General features: G+C 39.1%; 2 protein-coding genes across 4 annotated transcripts in view; one reads left to right on the top strand and one right to left on the bottom strand.

Moving 5' to 3' along the window:
- Positions 1-759: 759 nt before the first annotated feature.
- LOC125922339 (translation initiation factor IF-2-like) lies at positions 760-1,819 on the bottom strand. Its single transcript, XM_049630011.1, has 3 exons — positions 1,735-1,819; positions 1,201-1,530; positions 760-884 (listed from the first exon to the last, which is right to left on the bottom strand). Exons 1-3 carry the CDS (start codon positions 1,817-1,819, stop codon positions 865-867), a joined length of 435 nt encoding a protein of 144 aa, XP_049485968.1. The 3' UTR covers positions 760-864.
- The window catches only part of GABRA2 (gamma-aminobutyric acid type A receptor subunit alpha2), a 122,801-nt gene continuing 98,960 nt past the window's right edge, over positions 1,720-25,560 (top strand). For 2 of the 3 annotated variants that reach the window (XM_049630456.1, XM_049630454.1), the window contains exons 1-2: positions 2,863-3,074; positions 5,783-5,898. In XM_049630456.1, the coding sequence (XP_049486413.1) occupies positions 2,983-3,074; positions 5,783-5,898 (208 nt within the window). In that variant the 5' untranslated portion in view covers positions 2,863-2,982. Of the gene's footprint in view, positions 1,963-2,862; positions 3,075-5,782; positions 5,899-25,560 lie in introns of those variants that run through there. The other variant, XM_049630455.1, reaches the window with a different exon arrangement.

Raw genomic sequence — 25,560 nt, 5'->3', positions numbered from 1 at the left:
TTAGATTCTGCAAGGGAAAGTCAGGAAGGGAATATTAATGATGGAGGAGAAAGCTGGGTGGTGTTCCATTCTTCACAGAGCCAGCTACATAAGAGAGCAAATGTTTGTTTAGGCGGTAGCATATTCAATGCTCATTCAGAAAGTGGTGATTAATAGGTTAAAGAGAACAGCTTAAAATATTTACAAGGTAAAGGTTTTACTCTCCTCACATATCTTCAAGGCAAAGCTAAAATTGACTGTAGATTAGCAGTGCCCGTTGTTATGAAAACTGCACCATCTAGGAAAAACGTCTGAATTTCTGGTTCATAACTAACGAAATTGAAGTGTTTGGCACATATTGACTCCAAGTGTAATATGAGAAAAACGTATCAGCATACTTCTCTTTTCTCCCCTTTTAAAGTGTCTAACGTTTATAACAACTTCTTGAAGAGATAAACACCCGCTCTGTTTTGCCTTAGTAAGATACAAGCATAACATTGTTATGTGCAGTACAAAAAGGAAAATGTCTTTCTCTCTCTCTCTCTCTCTCTCTTTTTTTCTTTTTTCTTTTTTTTTTTGGTTTTTGGTTCAAGTTGCACGTTTGGATTTTATCGCCTCAGATAAAACAAGAGAAAGGAGACAGATGAAACACAACGCTTAAAGTGCACTGTAGGACTGGAATTACAACAGGTCCCTCCACCACCAAAAAGCCCTACGGGGGGAAAAACTCAAACCCCACTACACTACATCTCCTTCCCGCCCCCTTACCCCCCCCCCAAAGAATTGCAGACTTAGTAGAAGCACAACAGGTACCTTTTTGCTTGGGGTGGTAGTGGTGCGGGGTTGCAGAATGTAAACTTTTTTAGAGCTGTGGATTGAATTTGATCACCACGAAGGGAGGACGCCTGTGAATAGACGTTGGGGAAAAGAATGGTTGAGAGTGAGCGGGAGGTTTCCCCAGGTGCATAATCTGCAGACGGACTTTCCCGACCGGCTGGAGGGAGGTCTCCAGCCCTCAGGGCTTTGTAGGGAAACTGGTGCTGACTGCAGGAGTGTGAAGGAATGAGTGGTGTATCAAGACGGCTCAGGAAATCAAAGAAACTTCCTGCTGTCTGATTCCACGCAACATGCGTTGAACTTGCTCCTGCGTGGATGCGCTGATGACTAAGTACAGGCTGATTAGAGTCCCCTCGCCCTCCAGCGGGAGTGGTATCTCTTTACCTCTCCTCAGCAGCCACGTCGCTCCAGAGCCAGGGGATGTTGGGGGGCGGGCGGCAGGGCGAGGCCCCGGGGATCTAGGGCCGCGCAGACACATTGCGTTCCCGACTCTGCACCAACACCCACCGGCAGCCCCCCCCCCAGGAACCCCGGGGCCTCGGGGGGAGCCCCAGCGGGCTGCCGCCGGGAGCAGTCCCGGGTGGAGCGTGGGCTCCGTTCCTCCGGCGCGGCGTGGGCGCGGGCAGCAGCGCTCGGGGCGCACCGGGGAGCTCGCCGCCGCCCCGGGCTGTGCCGCTGCAGGTGCCCGGCGGGCGACGGGGCGGTTACCTTGGACTGGGGCGGGGGTGGGGTGGGGGGACCTGCGTTCCCGGGAACCTCGCTAGCCCTCCTCCCGGGCCTAGCTCCTCCTCCTCCAGGCGTGGGGCTCGTCCCCCCCCCCGCCGGCGCGCCCCCCGCCTGGGCTCCCGCCCCCCCCCCCCCCCCGCCCGCTCCTGCCAACGCTTCCCCTCCTCCTCTTCCTCCTCCTCCGCCCATCACCGCCACTACGGACGCCTTCGCCTCCATCTACTCCCCGCGCCGCGGCCGTCGCTCTCCGCGCTCGCTCCGGCTTCCACCAGCCCATCGCTGCCCGCTCGCTCGGCTGCTGCAGTCGCTCTCTTCTCTCTCTCTCTCTCACTCGCGCTCTCTCTCGCTCTCCCTCAAGTTTCCCGTCTCCTCAGATCAGGGCAAAGGGAGGAAAACACCCGATTCTGCCTGCTGTCTCAGGTAAGGTCGCGCACGTTGGCCCCAGCAGGGACCCCTTGGCGCCTGCCTTTGCCTCGCGTGCCTGCCTCGTCTTCCCCACCCCACTCTCCGATGCTCCCTGCAACCCGAGGCGGTTCAGCTCGCCTCCTCCTCCCCAACACGTTTAAAACAAAATTTCGATACTCATCACCAGAAGCGCATCTGCAACTACAATAAGATCCTAGACGCCGGCCCGCCCGCCCGGCAGGCAGCGCGTTAGCCTGGCTCTTTTATAGTCTGCAACTTTGCACACTGTGATTGCCGCTGCCTGCCTGCCGGTGCTGGATCCGGGAGCCTCACGCTCCTGCTCCGATTGTGGTCTCGGCTCCGGAACAGCTGTCCAACGCGTCGTTTCGCAGCAGTTGAGCCGAACCCGGCTGCCTCCGAGACGTGGTCTCGGGCAACTGTGCACGGGCGGGGAGGGAGCTTCTTTTATTTTATTTTCTATTATTTTAGAGGGAGCGAAGAAGTGAAGACGCGAGGTCTGCAGTTCCCTGTAACGAAAAGAATAATAATCGAAAAAAGTGGGCTGCCTGCCCCTTGCTTTTCCCGTTGGGGTTGCGGGGGTGGTCTTGGCTGAGGGGGCTGTGGCATGGGGGACCCATCTCTCCTCCCCCTTTTCACTCCCCCCCTCCCCCTCCGGACCCGTTCTCTTCTCTAGCTCCTATGTCAGTCAGTTCAGGGTCCCGTGTGTTGTTGTTACGTGTGTGTGTGTGTGTGTGTGTGTGTGTGTGTGCGAGCACAAAACAGTGTTTGCTGACGATGGGGCTGGGGGAAGTTCCTGGCAGAGCAGTCTGATTATTTGGTCATCTTACTGCCAAGATAAAAAAAAAAAAAAAAAGAAAGAAAGAAAAGACTACCCTCCCCACCCACCCCATTCATCACACCCCACACTGCTCCAGTGGAATAATTCAATAGCTTTAACTCCAGTTCTCACACCAATTGACATTCTTTTGGGCTTTCTGGGACTGAATGTAATTTTAAGTGTATTTTTTTTTTTCCATGGCTTTCCAAAGAGCGACAATGAAGACGAAATTAAACACCTACAACATGCATTTGCTTCTTCTTGTTTTCTTGGTGTGGGACCCAGCCAGGTGAGACATTTATTTATTGTATTTGACTTTTTAGATTCGGGGTAAAGGTGTGTTTCTTGAATGTCATCAATGCAGGGCTGGCCTTTGAGAAGCCGAAGTATTTTGAAGAATCAATTCTAATGAAGGGAAGAAAAAAAAAAAAGCTTGTATCAAGAAATTGAACTATGAAGTGGGAGAGACTATCAAAAGTTCACTGCTTCTGGATTTTAGTGATAAAATACGCAAGTGATCAGGAACATTTTCTTACAAAAAGAAAAGAAAATCACCAAAGAAAAGAATATCTTTTGGATGGCATATTCTTGCAAGTTTTGAAGTGGTTAAGTTGTATGCATTTATAATGACACCAACATTCAGTAAAGAAGCCAACAGTGTTTCTTTAAGCCAAACAGAAAAGCACAAGCTAAAATGGTTTGGTTGTTAAGTTGATTTTTTTTTCCTTCCTTCCTTCCTTCCTTCCTTCCTTCCTTCCTTCTTTCCTTCCTTCCTTCTTTCCTTCCTTCTTTCCTTCCTTCTTTCCTTCCTTCTTTCCTTCCTTCCTTCCTTCTTTCCTTCCTTCTTTCCTTCCTTCCTTCCTTCCTTCCTTCCTTCCTTCCTTCCTTTTTTCTTTTCTTTCTTCCTTCTTCTTTTTTTTTTTTAGTGGTCTGTGCTCTTTAGTCAACATAGAAAACCCAAAGGATGTGTGAGTCTTTAACCTCTAGGTAGAGGCAGTATACAATAAAACAAAGCTTGATTTATTCATCAACTTTTCATATTACTGATTTAGAGATCTTTTATTGCTAAAGTGGTCACTGTCATAAACAGTACTTATTTTAAACATGTAACTAATTTTGCTTTGCCTGTGTTCTACAAACATAAAATTAATTCTTATTGCTTTCCATAACATCATCTTAGTTGTAGTCTTTTCTGATTTTGTATTATCAATGGGCATTTTTTATTTTGTCTAAACTTAGGATATGATTTTCAAAATATTAGAGAGCTTGAAATATAAATGATAAGAATGTTCATCTAATCATTCCTTTTAAAAAATAATGTCTTTATTATATTTTTATTTGCCTTTTAATTTTTCATTTTCCTGTCAAGTAATTGTCAAAGAATGAAAATATTTTGTGGAATTGAGAAGAAATCTCTTCATAAAGGCTTATTTTTAGTTTGAAAGTAGCTCCTCATTTAACAGCTTAATACTGAATTTAGAAAAAGAATTTGACATATGATTAAATACCACTTTTCAGTGAAAACCTCTGTGTGGAACTTTACAATTATTGTAGTGATTGGTTTTAGAATTAGCTTAAGGTAACATAGAAACTTTTGATGCTGGAGTTTTGATAAACTCGTTTGCTGACATAATTTTTAAATGTTTACCTGTATATCAGTGTTTCAGTATTTTCCGTGCTCTCAAGACAATATTTGTTTGAAGTTGGTTACCAATTTTTTAATGTGTTATGACTGTTTCTAGCTGTGTAATCATTTAAATGCAAATTGACTCTGTCAATGATACTTTACACGGTACTCCTTGATCAGACAGCTCTCACATATAGTCTTTGATTTTAAAGGAGTGAACCTACCATGGTCAATTAGCAATCACTGAAGGTCCTCAGTGCTTAACCATTATTTCCCTCTACTAGTTTTCTGTTCTATATTTGACCAGTAATGCTCATGCCAGTATTTTATTCTATTATATAAATGATTCTTTTTTGGGGCCAGTAATTTAAATCTCTGAATCATTCTAGGGGAAAAAAAATGGCAGTGAAAAGGGACATTCTGTTTTATGCGCCAAATTGCTGGATGTCACAAAATCAGGTCTCTGGCTTTCTGATGGAGAAATAATGGAGAAAATCACTGTTTCTGACCCTTTTCTGGTGATATTTTAAGACCATTTGTTTTCTCTGCAAATTTATCACACACACACACACACACACGCACACACGCACGCACGCACACAAGTAGCAAGATTTTTAATCTTTAGGTAACCCTTAGCGCTCTCCTCAGAGACCAGTCAGGAGGGGTATGCCTCCAGGGTTGTCTGTACCCCTGTATGTGCCCCTGCTCCTTTCAGAGCCCACTTCCACCACCTGGCTACAGTGGAGCCTGGAACACAGCCAGTGGAGTTTCCCTGATGTCTATATTGCACTTGGCCATTGGGTGGCGGTATACCCAAAGTAAGGAAATAATCTCTGTTTGAAAGAGAAAAACGACATAAAGAAAAAAGGAAAGGCACTTATGAGGAAGATAGAGAAATTTTCTGCCTCCAAGGAGGCAATTTATTCTCCAATTAGTATTCAAATCGCTGCAGTAGTATTTCAGGAGTCGTTTTGTTATTGTACCTTTCTTAATGCAGAGTCACATTACTAACAGTGTCAGCATGTGGCCATCTACAATCATAATATATTCTAGGGGACGGATTTTAGAAAATGAATATTCCACACTGGGTGCTAAGTGGCAGAAACCTGAAATGAGTTTGACGTCAGTCTTTCTGATAATCTAGTATTTAGTATCCATTTTCAGCAACATATTTATCTTCTCCATAGACATGCTGGTATTTATAGAAGTGACCAAAGAAGGAAAATGGGTGGCCCTAATAGCTTAGAGAGACTTAAAATTCAAATCAAGGAAGTAGAGCATGTTGGTACTGGTACAACACACATACGTATATACATGTGTATATATATGTACATATATGTATATATCAGCTTCTAAAATTATCTGTTTAGGTTGGTGCTGGCTAACATCCAAGAAGATGAAGCTAAAAATAACATTACCATCTTTACAAGAATTCTAGACAGACTTCTGGATGGTTACGATAATCGGCTTAGACCAGGACTGGGAGGTAAAAGTAGTTTTACTTTTTTTAAACTCTTACAAAATAATGCTTCTAAAAGTTAAGAGTAATATACATATTTTAATACACTCTATATATGAATGCATGTATTAAATAACTGAATAATAGAAAGTAAGGTATATGAAATAAACATTATTTGTGTTTCCTTTTCTACACACACAATGTGTTTAACATATTTTTGTAGAATGCCTAAAGTCATATAGAGCCCAGACTTTCTGCATGAGGTTTTTAAATTAGTTTATATATAATGGCTAAGTTTTTAAAACTTAAAGTATATTAAAATGAAACATTGTTGGGCAGACATACTCGTGTAGTATCTTCACATTTTACAGACGTTTATTTTCACAGCAGTACAGATATGAAGAAATGAGGCACATAATAAAAAGTATGTTAGGGTTATATTTTAACAAATACACAACTTAGGATTCTATGATGATATTTCTTTATCCATGCTTATGGTATTTCTAAAGTACAGCACAGGTTTGGCGTTCTTGAAACTCTCAAAGACATTTCAGGTATACATTGCTGTAGGCCAAAATTTATTGGACTGGCATAGTTTGATTTCAGATTTAAACATTAACTCTCAATTCAGAAAAACAAATCTGTTTTAATCCATAAAGATAAAGGAAATTAGGCTTGGCTAATATATTAATTTTTTAAAATATGTTAAATTTTAATTAACTTCTATTTATCCTTAGATGATACTAAGGAAATTAGGTAAAAGTAAAGTAGGTGTGTAATTTCTAAAGGATTCTGACTCAAAATATTGTTACTCTTCAATTATACATACACACATTTCACACGTGTATGTTATACTTATTTGGATGTTCAGGTTAACTGTTAATTAAAAATAAAGGAAAATTAGCTGGACAATTGGTACTAATCAAAGATTTATATAGTCATATAGTTAGCTAGTTTATTATGAGGCTGACAACTTTGTAATATTAAATTGCTTGTAAAGATGCATATTGATTAATGCCTAGGTGTTTATGTAAATACTTTCTTTGAAAAATCTAGGTTGTTGTTAATTCTATATATATTTGCCAGTGTATGGTTTGGATTGTCCAGGAGTCAGAAAAAGTCAGAAAAGACCCAACTTGTTGTTAAATAGTATACTATTTAATGCAGTTAATTTTTCTTGGAATCCCTGAGAGGTACCTCTCATTTTAGAAGTACAGGGAGGAATAATGTTCAGAAATAAGGCCTATTGTATTTTTCAGAGCAAACTCAGTTGTTTATTATACACTTGGTTTTCTAAAAGGAAAAAAAAAAACTAAAAGGAAAATAATGCTTCTTTAGTAATTAATATCTCTAATGAGCATGAATATAAGGAATCAGTCTCCATGTTAGCATATGGGAATGAACTATTGCCAAGCTGGTGGTTTATGAGGAAGATTACACTAAGGCAGACGTTTGTCCTAAATCATAGATTTTATTTTTTAAAATAAATTATGTGCTGTCAAAAATCTCAGTATTTGAGCAAGACCTTGAGTTTTGTCTCTGTGAGTTCTTAGGGGAAATACCTACCTTGTGGGTGTGTGGTTGGGGAGTAGAAACTACCTGTTTCAGGACGTGGCTAATGCCACTTAGCTCTTCATATTTTTTTCTGTAATATCTCTTACATTCTTTTTTACTTCCATTGTCACCACTGAAGCATAGATCCTTGTCACTGTATTATTTGCATTAATGCAATAGACTAAGCAGCTCTTCTTGTCTAGGGTCTTCCTCAATCCTTCTCTGATATTGGGCATATGCTAATATCTCCCACTCAGATAGTTTTCTTTTATTCTTACAATGCTTTCCACATATCCCTCTCTTTTCTTGATCATCTTTTCTTGATCCCCCATGTTTTCTGCACCAGATCAATTGTTTTTCATCTAAAAGGGCCATGACACAGCTACCTTTCTGCCTTACAGGATTGTTGAGAGAATTCTATAAACAAAAAGTACATACAAAGCCGGTGCCCCATAGTAGGAATTCAACAAAGATCTAGTTCGTCCCTCCTCCCTTAGATTCCTAGTTTGCCAAGTAAGGTTTTCTACATTCTACTTCCTGATTTCGTTTGTATTTTGCCTCCCTTTCATCCTGCACTTCAGATGCATTTGTTCATCTTCTCTTGATAATCCATTCACATCTGTTCCCTTGGCCTTTGGTCGTATTATTTCCTCTCACTGGAAGTGTTTTTCTCATCATCTTTGATGATGGAAACCCTTTTTCTATAAAGACCACCTCAACACTGGTCCTCTAGTAAAGATCTTTCTTAAGTGAATTGAAACACCCAGATTCAATTTTCTCTCTGTTGAATTTCTTTAGCAGTTGTTGGCTCTATATTTCATCTGAAACTTATTATGTGCTATCTTGGATTATTTATTACCTTTTTGTGTGCCTCTTGTTACCTTAACAAGATTGTAAGCTCGTTGAGGCAAGGCATTGTATCATAAATCCTCTATGCTCTCAGCAACTAAATATTGATTTGCATATTGTGGCCATCAAATAAATGTTGATTGCTTGACTAACTTTTCTACGACCAGTTCATCATCTGTAAAATGGGGTTATCCATATTTGGCTGACCTTTTGGTTAGGAATGTTGAGTGATATGTTGGGCAGCATGCTACAGGAAGGTAACGAGGCTTAGTAAAGACCTAGCTTTAGATTTTGGAGATTTAGGTAAAATCCCAGCTCTGGTCCTGAGCGGTCCAATGACCTTTCAATACTTTGCCTCTTTAGGTCCACATCTGTCATCTATAGAGTGTGATTACTCATACTGTTCTTAGAGCATTTGATGAATATTAAGTACGATGATATATGCTAAGAAGTTAGCACAGTGCCTGGCATATGGTAGAGAATTAATAAATAACAGTACCTAAAAGACTTTCAGAAACTTTCTAAATGTACTGTTGTAAATTTACATCATTATTGTGATTACTTCTGCATCCAAAATTCTTCTCCTGCTTGTTCATATGTCATTTCACATAGAAAGTCCAAGGAAATTACTTGTGTCATTATGTCCCAGAAATTAATAAGAAGGAAAATATGTATTTGATTCAGTTTTAATGTATCAAACAGAACATCTCTATTGATGAAAAATCTGGATAATTAATTTCAATTATCATTTCTTTCCTTTATAACTAATACAAATCACTATATAGGAAAGCACACTCGGTTTCGGACTGCGAGTTAAAAAAAAATTGTTCTTTTCACTTGGCTCGACCACTTACTAGATTTTACCCTGGCCAAGTTCCTTAGACATTCTGAGCCTTGGGATTTCCCTTGGGAAAATGGAAATAATGGTTTTTTATGCTGAACGGAGGAAGGTAAATTGAGATTCATATATATGATGAAGGTCATACAATCCATTGAGTGAATGAAAGAGGCACCTGGGTGCTTCAGTCGGTTAAGCATCTGGCTCTTGATTTCGGCTCAGGTCATGCATGATCTGGTGGTTCATGAGATCGAGACCCACATGGGGCTCTGCATTGACAGAGTGGTGCCTGCTTGGGATTCTCTCTCTCTCTGTCTCTCTCCCTCTCTCTCTGTCTCTTCCCTGCTTGTGCTCTCTCTCTCTCTCTCTCTCTCAAAATAAATAAACATAAAAAAATTAAAAATACATTGAGTGATAAAATTTTAAGATATTTTATGATTAACAATGGAGTTTCTTTAAAATTTAAGTTGTATCATGCCATTCAACTGCTCAAAATTCTGCAATCGTTTCTACTTCATTCAGAATAAAAATTGGGTTTCTTGTGGTGGTCTCCAAGGCCGTGCATGATGATCTGTCTCCTTATTCTTTCTTTGACCTCACAACAACTCACCTTCTTGCTCATCCTGCTGCAGTCACATTGGCTTCCTTTCTGTTCTTTGAACACACCAGGATACTCTTTGGAGCTTTTCCTCTGACTATTCTCTCTTCCCTGGGTATCCTTTGATCTCTCCTCCTCAATGAGGCCTACCCTGACCAAACAAATAAATACTATAACCTGGCTACCTCTTAATAATTCTAATCTCCCTTAACCAGCTTATTTTCCCCCCTTATTTTAATATATAGAATAATTTATTTCTTTATTTCTTTAGTGGCAATTGCTTATTTTTGTCTCTTTTGCTAGAATGTAGGCTCATTGAGGTCAGGGATTCTTGTCTATTTTGTTGCTTTATTCACTGGTGCATCATCTGTTCCCAGCATCTAGAACAGGACCTGGCATATAGTAAGCACTGAAATATTTCTTGAAGGATTTTAATTTTATTCATGTACTTTATTATCATTATTATTATCATCATCATCATCATCATCATTATTATTATTATTTATACTGTGCTGCCATGAAAAGAATCAACTATAGAACTTACCTTATCCTTAAAATTGGTGGAGCAGTTATCATTTAATTCACACACTGACCTTCCACTATTAGCATCAGCATATTTTGGGATGACATCTTGGTGAATTAGAGCTATTATAACCCCAGTTACTCAAAGCCTGACTTATGTTAGTTGTGATTCTGCCTTTGAACTGTGTGATTTGGGGTGATTCATTTATCCCATATGTGACTTAATTTACTCATCTATGAAATGGCAAGAGAGGATCCACTTAGTCTGTTTATATCTCACAGAAATGTGATGTGGTTCAAGTAAATTAAAATTCTTAAGAGAGCGTAATGTGACATACAATTGATAAGTGTTAGTGTTGCTGGGAGTACGAGGAGAATTCTTCAAGAAAAACATCTTAGGAGGTAGTGTTCTTTGAAAACGTGCCAAGGAAATATTGGTAGTTCTTGTACATTTGGTAGGCTTACTTCTTTGTGAGCCTGGAAACCTGAGATGGGTTTGCCTTGATATCTTATCTGTTGAGACCATGCATTTAGATTAGCTAGAACTAATAACTGAATCAGTTTTTCCTCTTCATTTTAGTCATTAGAGCTAACAACTTGGAGTATAACACATATATTTTTATATTCCATAAGAAGCTTTCAAATTGTTAACTAAATAAAAAGCAGCATTTGTGTTTTAGACCAATTTTATGGGGTCATTGGAAAAATGAATGTGTAGACAGGCCTTGGACATTTATGACAGCTAGCATCCACAATGCTCAACAGTGACAACTATTAGAAATGACAAGGCTTGGTATCTAAATTATAGATCCAATCTGGAAAATCTAGATTGAGTACCATGCTTAACTGCATTTTGAAAAGCTCTTTCGAAGAGGTCATCTAGATAGATTTTTTCTTTCCATGTTCTTGTTTTATACTCTGAAACCTTGAAGAAACTTTATGCTTAAAGCTATGAAAAATATGATGTCAGATCGTAGGCTTAGGGTCTGAGGGTCGGTTTCCAGCTTTGCTCATGGATATTTACTTCAGGCTGTAGACAGATGGATGACAACATGTTTCTATGGATTTTACTACTCTCCAATTTATAAAAAATAAAATATAGGCTATTCAGTGGGAGAAATTAATAAATAAAAATCTGATCTGTCCCAGAACCTAAGAGGGGTTCTGTCCTCAAAACAGCATGGTATTATTACTTTATAAAGTAATGCTTAAGATCAATGCCTCTAGAGACCAACACCTTTGGATTTGAATTCTGTTGCCACTGTAAAATAACTACAAAACTTTCAGGATGCTACTCAATCTCTCCTTGCTTTGGTTTCTTTATTTGTAAAATAGGAGTAAAAATATGTGACTTCTCGTTTTGTTAGAGACTTTTTTTTTTTTTTAACATTTAAATCCTTTGGACAGTATATGGCAAGCAGAGTAGCAACTCAATACTTGTAAGTGTTATTGCTGCTGTTGTTATAATAGAATGCGATACAGGGCATCACTCTGTTTCACTTAATCTATAAAAGCTATGGCTTCATAAAAAAATGATAAGTTTGTGGCACACATAACCCAGTTTTAAAGACAGGAGAGGTTGTATATTTCTTATGTGATTAGTTTCATTTTTGTAGACACACCTTTGTATATGTACAGAATCTCTGAAAACAAAACCACTCACAGAAGAGGTATGACATATGTATTGCTCTTTATAATTATTATCATGACATGTAATAATTTGGCATCATCAACTCATGGTGATGAATTTGCCTGTAGGAGAAAAAGATATATTTTACAGAGTAAAACTTTGCTATATAACATTAATGATGATTTTAGGGACATAAAACTGAAAGCATGTCCATCAATCTAACCTGGGATGTGCTAGGTACTTGGATGGCAATTGCTCTCGAGTGGGTCTTGCAGCCACAGAGTATATGTCTGATGCTTGACAGTGTCTTAGGAAGTGACGGGCGGTGGAGCCACTGGGACTGAAGGAACGCACGAAGAATAGTCTGAAATCTCTAGGTAGAATTGGAAGTGGGGGAGGGGGGAAAAGTGGATTGCGAGATGAGCAGGAAAAGAGAGATTGCCTGTTAAGAAGTTCTTGTCTCAGATGGAGACAGAGTAAACGCCATTACTGGGGTCTCTGCTCTCTGTAAAGCTGTGATGTTTGGCATTCTCCTCATTCAGCGGCTGTGGTTGGGACCACGTTCCCAAAGAGGCCTGAGGCAGCTGAGAATCTTATCTCTCTTCCCTTCTAACTCAGGCTCCTGGGGTTCCCTGCAGTGCTGGAGTAGGATATCCTTCAGAATAAGCTGTAGGCAAAAGAAGATTTCAGTCTTTCAGTGCTCTCGGCTACTGTCTTCTCCACTCACTTAAGTTTGCCTAAAGGTCACAGGGAACAGTGCATTTGATTATTTCATGAATGAGAAAATAGAAATAAGTTGGGGAGATTTCACACAAGTGTGGAAAAGAATTTTTGCTAAAAGTGCAGAGGGCCATTATCAATTGTCATTTCCTGTGTAAAGTTATCGGAGGCACGAAACACAAAAAAGCAGAAAGGTACTCGGCTGCTTGAAGTGGGGTGCTATTGGGAGGCTGGAAACTCTGGGTCTGACTTCCAAAATCAGTTCCTTCAATTTTGTCTGGGGTCTGTTTGCAGTGTTCTCCTTCTGGTGTGGACATAGTATGGGCTTCGCCACAATGCATGCTACCTTAAGCTGGAAGCATGGTAATGTTATGTACAGGTTTCTGTATTCTTCTCAGTATTTCGAGGCAAGACCGAGGAACATCTTAGCATTTCTGCACACCCTCCCTAACGCTGTGCTGCTTGTCCACTGCCCGGCAGAGAATGCTACCAAGACAGGCTTCTTCAGAAATGGTTAGATTGAGGTAGTTTTGCAGAACTCTTTCTTGGTCCGTTATTTGAACTAGGTACACAGCTTGTGATTTATTTGATAGGAAAGGCAGACTGGATACACGGCAGCAGAGGTATGCATTGGATTAGATGGTGGCATTTTCTTCCCAAACAGCATCTCTCCAGCAAAACTCATGGTGACATCACTGAAGTGCATGACCAAGAGAATACTGCTCATGTTTTCGTAAACCAAGGCTTTGTTTTCAACTTAAAACGTACTTGGTTAACAGCAGTTTGTTCTCTCAACCATCACTGCTGGAAAAGCATTGCTCTCAGTCATAATTTTGAGGGACTGTTATTTTTGTTTTTTCAGGCACAAGCATGCCTCTCACTAGCATTTAAACTCAGGTGCAATCAGTGTTTCTCTTTGTACCCCCTTAACACAGTGGATAAATTGGACCATAAGCATGACCGATCCATTTGTTTTGGTGTTATTTTTTGATTGCTACAGCTCAATCATATTGTAGAAATCTATATTGGTAGTGGAGGTGGCCAAGTGAACAGCTTGGCCAGTCAGCAAATCATTACTTTTCAGTGTGTTAACATGGAAAGAGTCAAATTAAATTATTCTAGTATTCTGTTTCTTAATCCATGTCTATTGAAGGCTGATGATGTGTCAGACATTCTGCAGAATATAAAGATGTACAGGGTAAGGTATTGGTCTCCGGTGGTTGAAGTCCCTTGGAGGACAGATAAGGTAGATATACTATGATTCTCGAAATAGCTTGAAATAGTACAACATATGTTTCATTATAAGAACATGCTATTGAAATTTAGAGATGTAAGAAATCACTTTTCTTGTACTATAACTGGAGTTGGCCAAGTTCTATGTCTATAACATGATTCATGCATTCAACTATTTCTTGCTAACGGCCAAGTATTTTCTGGGTTTTATTTGAAATGCTGGAAATATTTTGATGAATAAGACCTAGACTTTGCGGAAATTCATTTCACACCATATTTGGGGGCTTTCTGCCTTTCAAGTGTTGTAGACATTGGTTTCTTCTTTCCCTGCCTAATTAAAAATACTGTATAACTACCCTGTGTTTTCTTTATTGGACATTATTGTCTTTTCTCTTAGTGGCAAGAGTGATTCGGGGTATATTTACTGTCAGACTGAGAATTTTATCTGTAGAAGAGTATAACATCCAGAAAGCGTGTCTTTCTGCGTATGTAGCAGAGGTGTTGAGGGTATCTATGTTAAGAAAAGCTTTCTCAGAGGTAGTAAGGTAAGTGTTAATTCCAGTTGAAATTTCTGGACAATTGTCAGTTCTCTCTCTTTTTTTTTTATTTTTTAATGTCTATTTATTTTTGAGAGAGAGAGAAACAGTACAAGTGGGGGAGAGGCAGAAAGAGAGGGAGACACAGGATCCAAAGCAGTCTCCAGGCTCTGAGCTGTCAGCACAGAGCCTGATGTGGGGTTCGAACCCACGAACTATGAGATAATGAGCTAGCCGAAGTCGGACGCTTTTAACCAACTGAGCCACCCAGGGGTCCCTTCTCAGTTCTCTTTGTAAAGAAAACTTTTCTTTCTGCCTTATTTTAATTTCTTTTGAGCTAGAGATGAGTTAAATAATAACTAGACATTTCCTGTGAAATAAAAAAAAAATAAATTACATGATGTGTAATGTGATGAGTATTCAGTTTATTTCTTTTGAATTTTTAATGGTCCCGACCCAACACAGAATTCTGAAAACTTGTTTTTAACTTGAAATACCCTCATCCCTTGAGGTACAGAACTTATCATTTAAAAGTAATGTATAAGAATATAATTAATGTTTAAATCTAAAAGTATTTCATATAGAAGCTTGTAAAATTAAGGATATCACTTACCATAAAATGTAGATCTCTCAAATTTCCACTAGTTTGTTGCATTTTTAGTAACTTCGATTAAGTAGTAATTTGATATCTTTGTATGTTTTCATTTTACCTTTTTAATAAACTAAAAAACTAGCATGTAGAAAAATATGAGTTCATATGAGGTCTTAACTTGACCTAAGTTGTGATGTTGGTTTTTATTTTATCCTTTTATGTTCCTTCTTGTTTATTTCAATATTTAAAGTATGTCAAAACAAAAAAAAAAGTTTTCACATAAAATTAAAAAAATAGTACTCTTATAAAAGCATCATTTTCAAAAGTATCTTTATTAACATTTGGGATCTTAGTTCTTTTTTAGGGGAATGAATGCAAAATGTAGTACAAAGATTGTTCCAGGAACATGTGTGGTGACATTCTTTCTGCATAAAAGTATTTCAGCATTCTTCAAGGATATGTTCAGTTAGGGCATTGTTAATTTGATTTAAAACACAATAAAAGAAAAAGTATGGTTCTTCTTTTGATATAGTAGCCATAGGAAAAATATATGTCAAAAAGAAGATAACTGCTATTTCAACTATTTTGTGGAGGTGGTTAGTAAATTGTAATCGATTTGGGGGATATTTTATGATTATGATATAATGAGTAGTACAATTGAATTTTGTGTCTGAATAGAAGAATAGAGTTATGTCACAAGGTTAAGGAAGGTTGAAGAAAGGATAAAAATTATAAACGTTGGGGCGCCAGGGTGGCTTAGTCAGTTGAGTATCTGACTCTTGATTTTGGCCTAGGTCATGATCTCAAGGCCATGTTGGGCTCTGCACTGAGTGTTGAGCCTGCTTAAGGTTCTCTCTCTGTCTCCCTCTGTCCCTCTCCTGGCACATGCTCTCACTCTCTCTCTCATAAAATAGTAAATTAAAAAAATATATAAATTTATATATATACACATATATAGTATCTTTTAATAGCATCCCCAAGCCCATATTTAGATTATGTTTTTTGGGATGCCTATGGTATTTTAGCAAGTATTTGGGAACCATTTGATTTTCATTAAGAAGGTAAAAGGATCAGGTGGTTTTAGAATGGTATATGTTAAAAAGTTTTCTGGGACCTAAAAGATCTCCAGACTTGAACTGGAGGAGTGGTTTGGAGGAAGAGAGTGTCACTGGGGGGGCTTTTAGAAAAAGATGAAAGGTCCATTTTACCTCTAATTCCTCATAAGAAGATTTCAGCATTTGAAGCAAGATGCTGACTTCCTACTCATATATTTGGGTTGGAGAGTCCAAATATATTCAATTATATGAATTCTTTAGAAGCCTTTACAGTGGAAATTAAGCAAATCAGCCATAGTCAGAAAATTAGGGTACATAGGACAAATTCATTTTTGTTACCAAGATTACATAAACTCTCCAATTTCTCAAGAAAGGACAGAGTGGGCTAAAATGCCAGCTAGGTTTACAAGGAAGATTAAAGTTTGGATACCAAGAGAGAGGAAGTCTTAATTAAAAGAAAATGGAATCACAAGGCTGGTGTTCAGGTCGGGTAGAGGGGAATATGGGAGGGTAGATTTAATTAGTTATCTAGGACATGTGAGAAGATAATCATTGAAGCAAAAAATGTGAGGCTGATGATCGTGCTTTGTAGAACAGCAAAAGAATCCGTCCAGCAGATATCAGAAGAAGAGAAACTTTACACTCTTAGGAGAGTAAGCAGGCTGGTTTTAGGTGGTGAAAATGTTATAAAAGAATGGGGGTGAATGTAGACCCATTTAAAAAGAAGTCATCATTAGGGCATTGCTGGGAGAACAGCAAGTCCCTCGATACTAAGAATTAAAACTAAGCTATCCTTTCATCATTTTGAGTAGCTTTTGCCTTAATAAGGATAACAGAATTGTAGGATCAAAGATAACTAACAAGAAAGCTATATTTAGAACCATATGATTAGCAGTGCTTATATTAGAATATGTCACCCTTTAAAATAGATTAAACATAAAAAAAATGGACTCATTATCCTCGAAACAGATAAATTCGAGTAACAGTGTCTGAATTCTTAAAGGAGAGGACCAGGCAGATAAAGGAGTGAGGGGACTGTTGGTGCAGCCGACTTCTTTTCAACTTTCCTTGTTTCAAGGTTCCCAGATAATCTGAAGGGCTCTTGGAGGTATTTTTGGCTGCCACCAAGCTGATGGAATGACTCATACATAACTCTAGCAGGCAGGGTGGGTCATTTAAGATTTACATTACTCTCCGTGAAATACGGGGGTGATGGCAAGTCCCCTGGGACCCAGCTGCTGACTCAGAAATGCATACATTTCGATGCAGTTCTGTGTGTTACACTGCTGTTGCCCGCCTTTGTCACTCTCCTTTGACTGCTGCCACACCCAATCCAGACCTTGTCATTTTTGGCGACAGCTTCTAATACGGGCATCTTCCTCTCAGACATCTGATTGCCACCAGGTGCAGAGGGCAGCTGCAATTTCTGCTGCTGTTGCTGTTGCCTTGGACCAGCTGGGAGGTTAAGCAAAGTGGGCAGGTGCGTGTTTAAGTGAGTGGATATGAAAGTTAGTGGAGTGGAAAGCACATGTCTCTTCATCACATCCCTTCCTTTTAGGGAACTGTTTTATGGCCTGTCGTTTCTATCATTTCCCCCACCTGGTCAGAGAGGATGGATGACACTTTACGTGCTTCTGCTTGAAGACGTTAGAGGAGGATATAGTAATTCCGAGTGGCTTTTTAGGGTGCAGATTTAATGCCAGTTGGAAATAAAGGAAACCTTGCTTCCTAGTGTTGGAATAAAACAATAAAATATAGGTGAAACAATATTATTATGGCCTTTATCAGTTAGGGATGTGTTTGTCGGAAACTAACAGAAAACTCTATCTATGGTGATTTCAGTGGGAGTCAGTTTTTCCTCACAAAGGTCTGTAAGTAGGTGGCTCCAAATGAAGACTGAGTTCTTAAGTGATGGCATCAAGAGCCTCAAGAACCCAGATTGTTTTTATTTTACCACTTCCTCTTCCTTAGGGTTGGCTTCTGTCCTTATGCTGTCACCTCATGGTCCCAAGATGGCTGCTGCAGCTCCAGCTATCATATCCGTGGTAAAGGCTGGAATAAAAGGAGGGGATGGCACTATCTCTGTTAGTTCCTTTCATTAGAAAAGTAAAGCTTCCCAGGTCTTGCAGCTGATTTCCACATTTATCTCATTGCTATTTCAAGCTAGGAGAGCATCTGGGAAAATTGGAGATTTATTAGAAAGATGCGTTGGATATTCAGTATGTATCTAGCAATGGCTGTCACATCTACTGATGCTAATAGAAAAATTAATCTCTTTGTGCCTCAATTTCCTGCTCTGTAAAATGGAAAACATGAGTTCCAATGAGTTGATTTTCCTGAAGTATTTAAAAACTTTAATTTGCATGTGAATAACTTGGATAGTGATTGTTAAGAATGCAGATTTTGATTCCATATGTCCCTGTGGAGCTCAAGATGCTGCATTTGTAACAAGCTCCTAAATGATACCAATGCTGCTGGTCCCTGGGCTGCACTTTGAGTAGCCAGGAGGTACTCAGTTATGGCTACCGTGTTGTACAACATTAGGGGCGTTCATAAAGAATATAATGCAAGGTGGAGATTCTTTAAGTGCCCATTAAATGTTGTTTTGTTGTTGTTATTATTACTACTATTACTATTTTCATGCTTCACTCTGACAATTAGAAATTCATAATTTCTGTTTCTAAAGGTTGTGGTGATAAACCTTACTTTTATCAAAAGTATAATCATAGACCGATTTATTCCTTATCATATGCTTTCATAAGATTCCTAGTAAATTATTAGATTGACCACTGATTTCTGTGAATATGCTGCATAAAATAAGTGAAGTTTCTTTATCAGCTATGAGTATACCTTAACTCTACCATAGTCTATAAGTAAGAACGTATCCTTATACTTATTGACAAATTAACACTAATCTCTGGTAATGCCATGATGATATTTGACCTCTGCTTCATTAAAATGTGTTGGATATTGCAGCACTCACTAGTTGTGGAAAAAATATTATTAACATGAAGGTTGTAAACTAAGCTAGTGTAAATAATTGATTATAAAAGAACTAATTTAATCCTTAATATAGAATTGTGGTAAATAAACGTTTACTACGTGTGTAATCTCCAGGGTAAAAATATAATAGAACCCTCTCCTTGTTGTATGTTCTATTTAAGATGCTTCAAATTTTTCTCTTTGGACAGATAAAAAGTGAGATTTCCTTTAAAAAATATTATACATGGTTTGTATTCTAGTGCCTGACAGAGACAAGGTTATAAACCTGGAGGATCCTAAATTCTTAAATAACTGTTTATATTTTAATTTTAAAGACACTGAGAGGGGAAGGGCCTCTGCCTTGATCAGAAGAGGCTGTGATGGCAAAGCAGTGTATAAAAGCATAAAAACCACTATTTATATATGAAAAGCCCCATTTTCTAAAATAAAAGCTCTATGACCTTGAGCAAGCCAGTCATCATCTCTGTGTTTCAGTTTCCCCAACATGAAGAGGGAGAGACTGTAGCTGAGAACGGCAGTGGCCCCGCCATCTGAAATTTCTCTCATCTTTTGTGGCTTGTTTCAAGGCAAATAGAGTAGAAAATAAGGTTCTTGGAACAGAAGTCTAAAACCAATTGTTTTCTTTATGGTAGAGAACTAGAGTACGAGCCTGCATACAAGCTAGCCCAATAAGGCTGCTAAACGGCTCCAGTCTGGCCTGCCAAGGAAAGTACAAAGGCTGTTGGGTTTTCCCACTGCCAGCAATTAGGAGTTTGCACAAAACTCGGTAGTTCCATTGCATGAAAATTTCAATCAAGAGCTTCTCTTAAAGCTGGGTACGGTTTGATGAGGAAGTAAGTGACTGCCACAGTGAGGTAGCGATAAGTGTACAAAATTATATTTACCGATACTGGTGTTTACGTTCCTACACATTGCTCTGGACGCTTTGTGTCAGTGATACGAACCGCGGCTCCTTTTCAGAGCTCACCCTCTGTGACTTCTGTGCTCTGCTTGATGTCATAGATCTGCCCTGTCTTGAAACTCTTTCCTCTTGGTCTCTTTACCCTTCTGGATCTGTCTCATTCTTTGGTTTCTCTTTATTCTCTTCTTAAATGTGCTCCCTAAGGTTCTTTACTTTCAACACCTACTGATTAGCACTTTAATGATTTTCTCAGAACATTCTCATTAAATTCCATATCCTCAAATATTGACCCATATGTAGATTTTTCTCTGGTTCTGACACTGTTTTCTGACGTGGATTTGCTTGTCATTGTCCAGATGGACTCCCATCTGTGTCCACCCACCACTTTCAGGAGCAAGTCTAGAGCACGTAGGGTAGTCAGTCCCTCCAGACTCTGGCCTCTAGTCACCTTTCTGTCCTCATTTCTCACTACTAATCACTACCTTTCACAAAGTGGTTTAGATTCACTCTCCTTGTTTCAGTTTTTATGTTTTAATACATTTGGCTTTCCTGAGTCTGTGGACCTTTACACAGGCTGTTACTTCTCTTGGGACATACATTTTCCTTTCTTCAGGCTTGAGCGTAGATGTCACTACTTACATGACTCACCCTGTCATACAACACATATCTATGGAACAAGTCATCCATTACTATATTTGGCACAACATGAATGTACTGTTTTGTAACTCGGTGCCCCACCTATTAGAATCTAAGATTTCTACAGGCAAAGATTTGTGACCCCTTGCCTCTTGTTCTAGCCCCAGTACCACATGTAGAGCTTCAAGGAGGGAGATAGTAATCATAGTACCTGTTGCATAGATGATGAACTAATGAGGAACTGATAAACTGTGTCCTTTTGTATGAATTTCTTAAACTTCCAGAAACGAAATGCGAAATTTTGTCACCTAAAACTTGTTTTCATCCTGTAGTTCTTAATGGAGTCCATATTTGTCAATCTACAAGGGCTAAAAATCCATTGAGAACAATTTTTCAAATGCTCTTGACTTCTTTCCAGTCTCCCGACTCCAATTCTGCTGTCCCCTAATACGTAGATATAAACCCAATTGATTGGCTTATTTTTTTGTTGAAAATAAATAATCAACTTAAAGCATTTAGAAATCAGGACATTTCCAATAAAAATGTGGATTTCTGTCTTCTCTTTTAATAATCGCAGAGCTGGTGAGCCCAGGCTGAAATTCCTGATGACAGAAACTGAAATAGAAATTGAATTGATGATAGCAATTGAAACTAAGTAACAGCTTTCCAAATGGAGGAGGTATGTCCTTCACGTTTAGCCAGAGATCTCATTTAGTCCATGTCACTTAGTCAGGTCACCTGCCTGGCCAGTAAATCATGTGCTGTGCCCCCAACCCCAAACACTTGAGTATGTAAACCTAGCCCTAGTCTATCTTCTATATTTCCAGCTTTTTTTTTTTTTTTAGTTAAATTTGATTATGGAATTCTTTTGCTCAACATTCTTCAGTGATTTTCCTTTTTCTCACTTTCCGGAATACAATTTCCAATCTATAAACACGGCAGTCAGAAATCAGAATAAAGGGACCAAACTCCATTATTCCCTTGGGCAGGTCAAATAAAAGAATGAGTTGACATTACGGAGCCGAGAACTGAGAGAACTGAGGCATGTGCATGTCTTGTGCAAAGGTGGCTGAGTTTTACGTAAGTGTTTTAGGTAAGAGCTGCCGGATATTCTAATTAGTTTTCAAAAGCTGGAAATACCAGTTTTTTGAGAAGTTTCTTAATACTTAAAGGCCAACCAGTTCTAATTCAAATCAAAACAAATAAAATCTTGGTGCATCGCAAACAAAACGCACCTGAGCGTTATTAGTTTACAGCCTCTGGCCACACACCAGGATTTTTTATAAAGGTTATGAAGGAATCAGTTGGGGAATTTGTTAAATACCAATTTAGCAAATCCTCAAAGATTTAATCAGTTTTGGCTTGGGTCCAGGAATCTGCATTTCATGAAATGTTCTTGATTCTGGCGCAGGTGGTCTGTGTGGACTCACTGGACTGAATCATGCGTCTTCAAGTGTCTGTTTAAAAATGATGGTATCTCTTTCTTTTCTCTCATAGTACTTTTTTGTGCCCTCTTAGTGAAAAGTGAGAAGTCAACGTGTATAGGAGGATCAGTCTGTTACCAGCATTTTCCTCAGTAACTTTCAAGAGGGGCTTTTTTGCACGACTGTTCTGAGCCAGCTCTGTTTTATAGGGTCAGAGACCTCCTTTTGTTTCCTAAGTGTATGAGTCTGAATTAACTGGCTTAGGCGTCATTAACAACGCTTAGCTTAAAACATCAGGTGTTATTTCTCTCCCATTTACCTTGCTCAGGACCTACCTCTGTTCACTGAGGGTGGATGGGTCTGTAGGGCCTGAGCCGTCCAAGACATCAGCCTCACTTAAGGTCTCAGGCTGCTGGACTTACGCCACCTAAAATATTGCTGGACGCTGTGTCAGGGAAAGGACGTGTGGTCCATATTGTTACTTAGAGGTTGTGCCCAGATGTGACACTGTATCACCTCTGCTCAGATCCTTTGCTCAAAGGCAGGCATGTAGACATGCTTAACTTCAAGGAGGAGGGGAAGTACAACTCAGAAGTAGAATCGAAGATCCTTGGCAGCTTCATATTTACCATAACTTGCAAGAAGTACCCATTTCTCAGGGCTCAGCTATCTTCAGTCGTGACACACAATACACCATTTGGTGGCACAGGTCATATCTTCTTTCAAGATGTATAATTTATGAACTGTGTTTTGTGTATAACATACACAGTATGTTTATTAGTTAATTGTTAATACTTTTTTGATGTATTGACTTGATATGCCTTCAGGGCCCCTGCCAGATCCCAGGAATAAAGAGTTCTGCCACTTGGGCTGTAAAACCGTAACCTGAATTGCAGGTGTTTAAGAGGAGCTAGTCATTGAAGTGTTAGCCTGAATTCTCAAACCTCTGTGACAGTAATTGCCAGGGAGAGTGCAATTAAATGGGCAAGGAGCAGAGGCCACGTCATTCCAGTTCATTACTAGGTCCTCAGGGGCTGGCATAGTACCTAGAATTCATTATTTGCCAATGAGTATGTATGGGAATCCGACACTCATATATATGAAAATACATAGACACATCCTTAGGACAGTTACTTATTTTGGGTTCCCATATACGTTGTAGGCATTTAACAGTCAGTTTTATCTTTAAATTTTAGTGACTTAGACTTCTGACATCCCTTACAATGAGTCATCTTTCTCAGAAACAATGTTGATTGATAAATGGGTTCGGTGGCTATGCCAAACTTTGAATTCAGTAGCACATGAAATTAGAACCATTAAGATGAGCTTATACTTAATACGGTAAAGTAGACTAATGTAGTGGCCCTTGCTGTTACTGAATTGGGGACCATATGAGCGATGGTCGTGGACAGAAGACGGCGTGGGTTCTGTTTTCTGTAGTGCTTGGGGTGCTGCATTCTAAGTCTGAAACCAAAGCTCTGGAAGAGCCACTAGTTCCATAAGAAAGAAACAGAAACAAAACTGCAGAAATGTATTTCAAAAACCTGGGTAGCCGAAGTCTAAAATGTTTTTTGTGTTAAGATTATGCAACAACCATTAACATTATGCAGTCTATTCAGATTTCTCAATTGTCTTATGGAGGTTAATTAAATATTATAAAATATTGCTAATCATAATAAATTACTACTAATATCTAACATGTTTTGGGTAATAGGTAATATGCTAAGCACTTTACCTGTGATTTAATGCTCTTTATTAGTCCCACGAGGTAGGTAATTTGGTGACCCTTACCTTCCTAGTAAGAAAAAGAGAACCAGAGGCCAAGTGTTTGCCCTTTGTCACATAATTATGTTGAGATAGTGTGGACATTCCAATGGATACATCTTTCTCCACAGCCTTTGATAAATCAGAAATCAAGCACTCCCAAATCCTGGGGCGCCTGGGTGGCTCAGTCCATCAAGCATCCAACTTTGGCCCAGGTCATGATCTCACAGTTTGTGAGTTCAAGCCCTGTGTCGGGCTCTGTGCTGACAGCTCGGAGCCTGGAGCCTACTTCAGATTCTGTGCCTCCCTCTCTCTCTGATCATCTCCCACTCATGCTCTGTTGCTCTGTCTCTCAAAAATAAATAAATGTTAAAAAAAAATTAAAAAAAAAAAAAGAACTCCTTAATCCAACAAAGGTGCTGAATAGCAATGAGAATATCTCTGCTCTGGAAGTCGGGAGGTCATTGTTTATTACAATCATGTAACCATTAGCTTCTGGATAAGTACCTCTGGAAAGAGAAGGATGGTTTGCAACACTACTCATCTATTTGCTTGGGGGTTCTTATTATCACATTTCTTAGCCTTGACATTGACATACATCCTGGACTTGGATTTGGCTTTAGATACGAAGAGACAGAAAGAACATTTATTAGTAGAAAATCTCTTAGGGCATTGGTGAATTAAAGCCAGAATCTTTGATTTCACTCTGCTGCTTTTACCCCTTACTTGATGTGAGTCAGAATTTTTTCCTGTTTCTGTGCTCAAGAGTAGCTAATGATGACACGAGAAAAACATGTGGTTTAGGTAGATAATTCAAACGTTATCTGATACATAGTATAGTGGTACTTAGATTATTTGTGCAATTAATGCAATCATTCATACAAATTTCCACTTTTATTGGCTTATTGTAAGTTAAATTTAAAGAATATGACATGTGAAGAAGGTGTAAGTCTATGAAAGCCAAAGGAATGAAGGATTATTACATGCAAGAAGCCTTTTTCTTAGATGCATTTTCTTTTGCCACTATTTGACTCATGTTAACCTTATGAGGCAGTGCAGTGTACTTTGGAAAGAGATCAGGCTTTGGAGTCTGATAAACCTAGATTTCTATTCTGGCTTTAGAATGTTCTATTTATGTGGTTTTTGTACACATTAGTTACCTTCTCCGAGCCCCAGTTTCTTCATGGGTGAAATAGGTATTAAAATAGGTGCCCTACCATTGGGTGGCTTAGTGATTCAGTCGGTTAAACGTCTGATCTTGAGATCAACTAAGGTCATGATCTCAGTTCATGAGATGGAGCCCCAGGTCCGGCTCTTGCGCTGACCGCGTGGACCGGACACAATCTGCTTGGTATTCTGTCTCTGCCCCTCTCCCACTCGTGCTCTCCCTCTATCTCTCTCTCAAAATAAATCAATTACCTTAAAAAAAAAAAACTACCATTCACAGCAATGTTAAAAGGATTAAATGAAATTATGTGTGTAATGATCCCATAAGAGTGTCTGGTGTGAGGTAGGTAGGTGTTCCTTGGTGGCCAACTTCCCAGTTGCCCTTTGGTTTTTGCTAATATGTCATCCCATGGAGATTTGTTCACAGTTTAGGAAATAACAAATTTAAATGAGAGATCCTTTAAAAATAGGGCATGAGTAGCTATTTTTTAAAGAGAATTCATGAAGTTGGATGATCTTTAACTAGTTACCCTAGGGTTACTTGTGATTAAACTTTTCCTTTATGGTATACCTTTCCAGTAAAAGTTTGTTACAGAATTAAACTTCAGAGGTTTGTCAGAATCTGTGAATCACATGGTATTTCTTGCCACACATTGGAACCAAATGA

The sequence above is a fragment of the Panthera uncia genome, chromosome B1, assembly GCF_023721935.1.
Source record: "Panthera uncia isolate 11264 chromosome B1, Puncia_PCG_1.0, whole genome shotgun sequence".
NCBI classification, from domain to species: domain Eukaryota; kingdom Metazoa; phylum Chordata; class Mammalia; order Carnivora; family Felidae; genus Panthera; species Panthera uncia.
Note: the sequence above shows the minus strand (reverse complement) of the source record. Positions and strands in the feature narration are given on the sequence as shown.